The sequence below is a fragment of the Oncorhynchus clarkii genome, chromosome 7, assembly GCF_045791955.1.
Source record: "Oncorhynchus clarkii lewisi isolate Uvic-CL-2024 chromosome 7, UVic_Ocla_1.0, whole genome shotgun sequence".
NCBI lineage: Eukaryota > Metazoa > Chordata > Actinopteri > Salmoniformes > Salmonidae > Oncorhynchus > Oncorhynchus clarkii.
The window spans coordinates 3,954,254-3,964,253 of NC_092153.1; the positions used below are offsets into that span (position 1 = coordinate 3,954,254).

The 10,000-nt window shown below is 46.7% G+C and overlaps 1 protein-coding gene across 1 annotated transcript in view; it reads left to right on the plus strand.

Moving 5' to 3' along the window:
* LOC139412753 (tripeptidyl-peptidase 2-like) overlaps positions 1 to 10,000 on the plus strand; it is a 62,076-nt gene that overhangs the window by 21,820 nt on the left and 30,256 nt on the right. Inside the window, exons 10-14 of the mRNA XM_071159439.1 lie at positions 576 to 824; positions 1,145 to 1,260; positions 3,149 to 3,320; positions 3,415 to 3,572; positions 7,801 to 7,877. Coding sequence (XP_071015540.1) covers positions 576 to 824; positions 1,145 to 1,260; positions 3,149 to 3,320; positions 3,415 to 3,572; positions 7,801 to 7,877 — 772 coding nt within the window. The remainder of the gene's footprint in view (positions 1 to 575; positions 825 to 1,144; positions 1,261 to 3,148; positions 3,321 to 3,414; positions 3,573 to 7,800; positions 7,878 to 10,000) is intronic.

The following is a 10,000-nucleotide window of genomic DNA, read 5'->3' on the forward strand; positions in this document are numbered from 1 at the left end:
TATGTTTGACCTCTACCCCGTTGGTCTCCTCTTCCAGGCGTGGGGCGTGTGTGTGTTTGACCTCTACCCCGTTGGTCTCCTCTTCCAGGCGTGGGGGCGTGTGTGTGTTTGACCTCTACCCCGTTGGTCTCCTCTTCCAGGCGTGGGGGCGTGTGTGTGTTTTACCTCTACCCCGTTGGTCTCCTCTACCAGGCGTGGGGGCGTGTGTGTGTTTGACCTCTACCCCGTTGGTCTCCTCTACCAGGCGTGGGGGCGTGTGTGTGTTTTACCCCGTTGGTCTCCTCTTCCAGGCGTGGGGGCGTGTGTGTGTCAGTACCTCTACCCCGTTGGTCTCCTCTTCCAGGCGTGGGGGCGTGTGTGTGTTTGACCTCTACCCCGTTGGTCTCCTCTTCCAGGCGTGGGGGCGTGTGTGTGTTTGACCTCTACCCCGTTGGTCTCCTCTTCCAGGCGTGGGGGTGTGTGTGTGTTCTCTTCCAGGCGTGGGGGCGTGTGTGTGTTTTACCCCGTTGGTCTCCTCTTCCAGGCGTGGGGGTGTGTGTGTGTTTTACCTCTACCCCGTTGGTCTCCTCTTCCAGGCGTGGGGGCGTATGTGACTCCAGACATGATGGTTGCAGAGTATTCTCTGAGAGAGAAGCTTCCTCCGAACCAGTACACCTGGTCGTCTCGGGGCCCCAGTACCGACGGGGCCCTGGGAGTCAGTATCACCGCTCCGGGGGGGGCCATCGCCTCCGTACCCAACTGGACTCTCAGAGGAACCCAGCTGATGAATGGTACCTCCATGTCGTCCCCCAACGCCTGTGGAGGGATCGCCCTGGTGCTGTCAGGTGGGTGTGTGGGTGTTAATGGGGGTTTGTGTGTGTTTAAATGGGGGGGGGGTTTAAGTGTGTGTGTGTGAGAGTGTGGGTTTTTGTGTGTGTGTGTTATAATGGGGGTGGGGGGGGTGGTGTTTTAATGTGTGTGTGTGTTATAGTGGGGGGGGGGTTAATGTGTGTGTGTGTGTGTGTGTGTTATAATGGGGGTGTGTTATAGTGTGTGTGTGTGTGTTATAATGGGGTGTGTGTGTGTGTGTTATAATGGGGGGGGGGGGGTTTAATGTGTGTGTGTGTGTGTGTTAATGGGGGGTGTGTGTGTGTGTGCGCTGCAGGTCTGAAGCAGAACGGTATCCGTCCATCGGTCTCTGCGGTGAGGAGAGCTCTGGAGAACACGGCTCTGAAGGTCGACGACATCGAGGTGTTCGCACAGGGACACGGAATCATACAGGCAAGACTCCCCTGTGTTGGACAGGAAGTTGGACAGGAAGTTCTAGTGTCTACTGTATAGTGGAGAACTAGTGTCTACTGTATAGCGGAGAACTAGTGTCTACTGTATAGTGGAGAACTAGTGTCTACTGTATAGCGGAGAACTAGTGTCTACTGTATAGTGGAGAACTAGTGTCTACTGTATAGTGGAGAACTAGTGTCTACTGTATAGTGGAGAACTAGTGTCTACTGTATAGTGGAGAACTAGTGTCTACTGTATAGTGGAGAACTAGTGTCTACTGTATAGTGGAGAACTAGTGTCTACTGTATAGTGGAGAACTAGTGTCTACTGTATAGTGGAGAACTAGTGTCTACTGTATAGTGGAGAACTAGTGTCTACTGTATAGTGGAGAACTAGTGTCTACTGTATAGTGGAGAACTAGTGTCTACTGTATAGTGGAGAACTGGTGTCTACTGTATAGTGGAGAACTAGTGTCTACTGTATAGTGGAGAACTAGTGTCTACTGTATAGTGGAGAACTGGTGTCTACTGTATAGTGGAGAACTGGTGTCTACTGTATAGTGGAGAACTAGTGTCTACTGTATAGTGGAGAACTGGTGTCTACTGTATAGTGGAGAACTAGTGTCTACTGTATAGTGGAGAACTAGTGTCTACTGTATAGTGGAGAACTAGTGTCTACTGTATAGTGGAGAACTAGTGTCTACTGTATAGTGGAGAACTAGTGTCTACTGTATAGCGGAGAACTGGTGTCTACTGTATAGTGGAGAACTAGTGTCTACTGTATAGCGGAGAACTAGTGTCTACTGTATAGTGGAGAACTAGTGTCTACTGTATAGTGGATAACTAGTGTCTACTGTATAGTGGAGAACTAGTGTCTACTGTATAGTGGAGAACTAGTGTCTACTGTATAGTGGAGAACTGGTGTCTACTGTATAGTGGAGAACTAGTGTCTACTGTATAGTGGAGAACTAGTGTCTACTGTATAGTGGAGAACTAGTGTCTACTGTATAGTGGAGAACTAGTGTCTACTGTATAGTGGAGAACTAGTGTCTACTGTATAGTGGAGAACTAGTGTCTACTGTATAGTGGAGAACTGGTGTCTACTGTATAGTGGAGAACTAGTGTCTACTGTATAGTGGAGAACTAGTGTCTACTGTATAGTGGAGAACTGGTGTCTACTGTATAGTGGAGAACTAGTGTCTACTGTATAGTGGAGAACTAGTGTCTACTGTATAGTGGAGAACTGGTGTCTACTGTATAGTGGAGAACTAGTGTCTACTGTATAGTGGAGAACTAGTGTCTACTGTATAGTGGATAACTAGTGTCTACTGTATAGTGGAGAACTGGTGTCTACTGTATAGTGGAGAACTAGTGTCTACTGTATAGTGGAGAACTGGTGTCTACTGTATAGTGGAGAACTAGTGTCTACTGTATAGTGGAGAACTGGTGTCTACTGTATAGTGGAGAACTAGTGTCTACTGTATAGCGGAGAACTGGTGTCTACTGTATAGTGGAGAACTGGTGTCTACTGTATAGTGGAGAACTAGTGTCTACTGTATAGTGGAGAACTGGTGTCTACTGTATAGTGGAGAACTGGTGTCTACTGTATAGTGGAGAACTAGTGTCTACTGTATAGTGGAGAACTAGTGTCTACTGTATAGCGGAGAACTAGTGTCTACTGTATAGTGGAGAACTAGTGTCTACTGTATAGCGGAGAACTAGTGTCTACTGTATAGTGGAGAACTGGTGTCTACTGTATAGTGGAGAACTGGTGTCTACTGTATAGTGGAGAACTGGTGTCTACTGTATAGTGGAGAACTGGTGTCTACTGTATAGTGGAGAACTGGTGTCTCTGTGGAATTGAACTGGTTTCTCTGTGCTTTTTACAGGTGGACAGAGCTGTAGACTACCTGACCCAGCATGCCTCTCTCCCCACCGCTAACCTGGGCTTCACTGTTACCGTGGGAACGCAGCGAGGCATCTACCTCCGAGACCCCAACCAGGTCCTGTCCCCCTCCGACCACGGGGTCGGCATCGAACCCGTTTTCCCCGAAAATACCGGTATTACACAGACACACACACACACTGCATGATTGGTGATTGGTCTGTCCTCTTTAGTTCTATTAATTGGTCCATTCTACTTCCTGTTTGACAGAGAACACGGAGCGTATTTCTCTGCAACTGCACCTGGCCCTGACATGCTCCGCCTCCTGGGTGCAGTGTCCCTCCCACCTGGAGCTCATGAACCAGTGTCGTCATGTCAACGTCAGAGTCGATCCCCTGGGGCTCCGAGAGGGACTGCATTATACTGAGGTACGAGAGAGAGAGGGAGGAGAGAGAGAGAGGAGAGCGAGAGAGGGACTGGTTTATACTGAGGTACGGAGAGGAGAGAGGAACTGGTTTATACTGAGGTACGGAGAGGAGAGAGAGGGACTGGTTTATACTGAGGTATGGAGAGGAGAGAGAGACTGGTTTATACTGAGGTACGGAGAGGAGAGAGAGAGACTGGTTTATACTGAGGTACGGAGAGGAGAGAGGGACTGGTTTATACTGAGGTACGGAGAGGAGAGAGAGAGACTGGTTTATACTGAGGTACGGAGAGGAGAGAGGGACTGGTTTATACTGAGGTACGGAGAGGAGAGAGAGAGGGACTGGTTTATACTGAGGTACGGAGAGGAGAGAGGGACTGGTTTATACTGAGGTACGGAGAGGAGAGAGAGACTGGTTTATACTGAGGTACGGAGAGGAGAGAGAGACTGGTTCATACTGAGGTACGGAGAGGAGAGAGAGACTGGTTTATACTGAGGTACGGAGAGGAGAGAGAGACTGGTTTATACTAAGGTACGGAGAGGAGAGAGAGAGGGACTGCATTATACTGAGGTACGGAGAGGAGAGAGAGGGACTGGTTTATACTGAGGTACGGAGAGGAGAGAGAGACTGCATTATACTGAGGTACGGAGAGGAGAGAGAGACTGGTTTATACTGAGGTACGGAGAGGAGAGAGAGACTGGTTTATACTGAGGTATGAAGAGGAGAGAGGGACTGGTTTATACTGAGGTACGGAGAGGAGAGAGGGACTGGTTTATACTGAGGTACGGAGAGGAGAGAGAGACTGGTTTATACTGAGGTACTGAGAGGAGAGAGAGGGACTGGTTTATACTGAGGTATGAAGAGGAGAGAGAGAGGGACTGCATTATACTGAGGTACGGAGAGGAGAGAGAGGGACTGCATTATACTGAGGTACGGAGAGGAGAGGGAGAGGGACTGGTTTATACTGAGGTACGGAGAGGAGAGAGAGAGGGACTGGTTTATACTGAGGTACGGAGAGGAGAGAGAGAGGGAGGGACTGCATTATACTGAGGTACGGAGAGGAGAGAGAGACTGGTTTATACTGAGGTATGAAGAGGAGAGAGAGAGGGACTGCATTATACTGAGGTACAGAGAGGAAAGAGAGGGGAACTGGTTTATACTGAGGTACGGAGAGGAGAGAGAGGGGACTGGTTTATACTGAGGTATGAAGAGGAGAGAGAGAGGGACTGGTTTATACTGAGGTACGGAGAGGAGAGAGAGGGACTGGTTTATACTGAGGTACGAAGAGGAGAGAGAGACTGGTTTATACTGAGGTATGAAGAGGAGAGAGAGAGGGACTGCATTATACTGAGGTACGGAGAGGAGAGAGAGACTGGTTTATACTGAGGTATGAAGAGGAGAGAGAGAGGGACTGCATTATACTGAGGTACGGAGAGGAGAGAGAGGGACTGCATTATACTGAGGTACAGAGAGGAAAGAGAGGGGAACTGGTTTATACTGAGGTACGGAGAGGAGAGAGAGGGGACTGGTTTATACTGAGGTATGAAGAGGAGAGAGAGAGGGACTGCATTATACTGAGGTACGGAGAGGAGAGAGAGCGAGAGGGACTGGTTTATACTGAGGTACGGAGAGGAGAGAGAGAGGGAGGGACTGCATTATACTGAGGTACGGAGAGGAGAGAGAGACTGGTTTATACTGAAGTATGAAGAGGAGAGAGAGAGGGACTGCATTATACTGAGGTATGGAGAGGAGAGAGAGGGACTGCATTATACTGAGGTACAGAGAGGAAAGAGAGGGGAACTGGTTTATACTGAGGTACGGAGAGGAGAGAGAGGGGACTGGTTTATACTGAGGTATGAAGAGGAGAGAGAGAGGGACTGCATTATACTGAGGTACGGAGAGGAGAGAGAGGGAATGCAGTATACTGAGGTACGGAGAGGAGAGAGAGGGACTGGTTTATACTGAGGTACTGAGAGGAGAGAGGGACTGGTTTATACTGAGGTACGGAGAGGAGAGAGAGGGACTGGTTTATACTGAGGTACGGAGAGGAGAGAGGGACTGGTTTATACTGAGGTACGGAGAGGAGAGAGAGGGGACTGGTTTGTACTGAGGTATGAAGAGGAGAGAGAGAGGGACTGCATTATACTGAGGTACGGAGAGAAGAGAGAGGGACTGGTTTATACTGAGGTACGGAGAGGAGAGAGAGGAGGATGTCCAGTATTGAACCTGTTTCAGGAAGAGAGAGAGAGAGAGGTTGTCCAGTATTTAATCCAGTATTGAACCTGTTTCAGGAAGAGAGAGAGAGAGAGAGAGTTTGTCCTGTATTTAATCCAGTATTGAACCTGTTTCAGGAAGAGAGAGAGAGGAGGATGTCCAGTATTGAACCTGTTTCAGGAAGAGAGAGAGAGAGAGGTTGTCCAGTATTTAATCCAGTATTGAACCTGTTTCAGGAAGAGAGAGAGAGAGTTTGTCCTGTATTTAATCCAGTATTGAACCTGTTTCAGGAAGAGAGAGAGAGGAGGATGTCCAGTATTGAACCTGTTTCAGGAAGAGAGAGAGGAGGATGTCCAGTTTTGAACCTGTTTCAGGAAGAGAGAGAGGAGGATGTCCAGTTTTGAACCTGTTTCAGGAAGAGAGAGAGAGAGAGAGTAGGATGTCCAGTATTGAACCTGTTTCAGGAAGAGAGAGAGAGGGGAGGAGGATGTCCAGTATTTAATCCAGTATTGAACCTGATTCAGGAACAGAGAGAGAGAGAGGAGGATGTCCAGTATTGAACCTGTTTCAGGAAGAGAGAGAGAGAGGAGGATGTCCAGTATTGAACCTGTTTCAGGAAGAGAGAGAGAGAGAGGAAGATGTCCAGTATTGAACCTGTTTCAGGAAGAGAGAGAGAGGGGAGGATGTCCAGTATTGAACCTGTTTCAGGAAGAGAGAGAGAGAGAGGAGGATGTCCAGTATTGAACCTGTTTCAGGAAGAGAGAGAGAGAGAGAGGAGGATGTCCAGTATTGAACCTGTTTCAGGAAGAGAGAGAGAGAGGGAGGAGGATGTCCAGTATTTAATCCAGTATTGGACCTGTTTCAGGAAGAGAGAGAGAGGAGGATGTCCAGTATTTAATCCAGTATTGAACCTGTTTCAGGAAGAGAGAGAGAGAGGAGGATGTCCAGTATTTAATCCACTATTGAACCTGTTTCAGGAAGAAAGAGAGAGAGAGAGGAGGATGTCCAGTATTTAATACAGTATTGAACCTGTTTCAGGAAGAGAGAGAGAGAGGTGGATGTCCAGTATTGGACCTGTTTCAGGAAGAGAGAGAGAGAGAGAGGAGGATGTCCAGTATTGAACCTGTTTCAGGAAGAGAGAGAGAGAGAGAGGAGGATGTCCAGTATTTAATCCAGTATTGAACCTGTTTCAGGAAGAGAGAGAGAGAGAGGAGGATGTCCAGTATTGAACCTGTTTCAGGAAGAGAGAGAGAGAGAGGATGTCCAGTATTGAACCTGTTTCAGGAAGAGAGAGAGAGAGAGGAGGATGTCCAGTATTGAACCTGTTTCAGGAAGAGAGAGAGAGAGGAGGATGTCCAGTATTGAACCTGTTTCAGGAAGAGAGAGAGAGAGAGAGAGAGGAGGATGTCCAGTATTTAATCCAGTATTGAACCTGTTTCAGGAAGAGAGAGAGAGAGAGGAGGATGTCCAGTATTGAACCTGTTTCAGGAAGAGAGAGAGAGGGGAGGATGTCCAGTATTGAACCTGTTTCAGGAAGAGAGAGAGAGAGGGGAGGATGTCCAGTATTTAATACAGTATTGAACCTGTTTCAGGAAGAGAGAGAGAGAGGAGGATGTCCAGTATTTAATCCAGTATTGAACCTGTTTCAGGAAGAGAGAGAGAGGAGGATGTCCAGTATTTAATCCAGTATTGAACCTGTTTCAGGAAGAGAGAGAGAGAGAGGAGGATGTCCAGTATTGAACCTGTTTCAGGAAGAGAGAGAGAGAGAGGAGGATGTCCAGTATTGAACCTGTTTCAGGAAGAGAGAGAGAGAGAGGAGGATGTCCAGTATTGAACCTGTTTCAGGAAGAGAGAGAGAGAGAGAGGAGGATGTCCAGTATTTAATCCAGTATTGAACCTGTTTCAGGAAGAGAGAGAGAGAGAGGAGGATGTCCAGTATTGAACCTGTTTCAGGAAGAGAGAGAGAGAGAGGAGGATGTCCAGCATTTAATCCAGTATTGGACCTGTTGTGTTTCAGGTGTGTGGTTATGACACCGCGTCCCCCAGCTCTGGCCCTCTGTTCAGAGTCCCCATAACGGTAATCATCCCCACCAAGTAAGACCACGGCTTCTGTACAACACAATCAATACTTCTGTTCAACACAATCAATACTTCTGTACAACACAATCAATACTTCTGTACAACACAATCAATACTTCTGTTCAACACAATCAATACTTCTGTACAACACAATCAATACTTCTGTACAACACAATCAATACTTCTGTTCAACACAATCAATACTTCTGTTCAACACAAGCAATACTTCTGTACAACACAATCAATACTTCTGTACAACACAATCAATACTTCTATACAATCAATACTTCTGTTCAACACAATCAATACTTCTGTACAACACAATCAATACTTCTGTACAACACAATCAATACTTCTATACAATCAATACTTCTGTTCAACACAATCAATACTTCTATACAATCAATACTTCTGTACAACACAATCAATACTTCTATACAATCAATACTTATATACAATCAATACTTCTATACAATCAATACTTCTATACAATCAATACTTCTGTACAACACAATCAATACTTCTATACAACACAATCAATACTTCTGTTCAACACAATCAATACTTCTGTACAACACAATCAATACTTCTGTACAACACAATCAATACTTCTGTACAACACAATCAATACTTCTGTACAACACAATCAATACTTCTATACAATCAATAGTTCTGTGTGTGCCCGTTGTTTGTTTAGGAGTGATTGGTAGGTTTGGGCGGTATCCCGGATGTACCTGGGGGGTATCAGGAAACGACGTGGTTTCAATAGTTCTGTGTGTGTGCCCGTTGTTTGTTTAGGAGTGAGTGATTGGTAGGTTTGGCGGTATCCCAGATGTACCTGGGGGGGTATCAGGAAACGACGTGGTTTCAATAGTTCTGTGTGTGCCCGTTGTTTGTTTAGGAGTGATTGGTAGGTTTGGGCGGTATCCCAGATGTACCTGGGGGGTATCAGGAAACGACGTGGTTTCAATAGTTCTGTGTGTGCCCGTTGTTTGTTTAGGAGTGATTGGTAGGTTTGGGCGGTATCCCAGATGTACCTGGGGGGTATCAGGAAACGACGTGGTTTCAATAGTTCTGTGTGTGCCCGTTGTTTTTTTAGGAGTGAGTGATTGGTAGGTTTGGGCGGTATCCCAGATGTACCTGGGGGGTATCAGGAAACGACGTGGTTTCAATAGTTCTGTGTGTGCCCGTTGTTTGTTTAGGAGTGATTGGTAGGTTTGGGCGGTATCCCAGATGTACCTGGGGGGGTATCAGGAAACGACGTGGTTTCAATAGTTCTGTGTGTGCCCGTTGTTTGTTTAGGAGTGATTGGTAGGTTTGGGCGGTATCCCAGATGTACCTGGGGGGGTATCAGGAAACGACGTGGTTTCAATAGTTCTGTGTGTGCCCGTTGTTTGTTTAGGAGTGATTGGTAGGTTTGGGCGGTATCCCAGATGTACCTGGGGGGGTATCAGGAAACGACGTGGTTTTACAATACCTGTTGAAACTATATTTATATTGTAGATGTTTATCTAAACGTTGATATTTTGGATCTACTTTTCGGAGTAAATGACCTGCAGTCAACTCGGCTCAATAACTTTAGGCGATAAGCGTTTTCCGTTCTGCATTTCACCATGATGTTACATTATGAACCGGTTTTGGTTTTTAAAAACGCACGACGACCGGAGACCGGAGACCGGTGACCTGTCACTGTCGTGCAGAACGCGTCAGGTGATCTAATTTACGGGATGGTCATGCACGACTAAATGTTTTTACCAGCTAGATATCTTACAACTATTAAAGTGGAACTGTTTAAAATGTGTTGAGTTCAGTAGCTAGTTAGCTATCTAGCTACGTGTTTAGCTTCTTCCTAAATGGGATTTTACATGTACTTGTTAGCATTGCTAACCTTCAGGCTACAGAAACTCCAATGGGATTTTACATGTACTTGTTAGCATTGCTAACCTTCAGGCTACAGAAACTCCAATGGGATTTGAAAATGCCCCCTTGTGTTTAATGCCGGTATTACCGGATATCCCGGTATGGTACACGGTCAGTTTGACAATCTGCATACCGCCCCAAGCCTAGTGAATGGTGTTGTGTTGTCCTGAGTACGGTATGTCCCCTGTGTCTCTGCTCAAGCCTAGTGAATGGTGTTG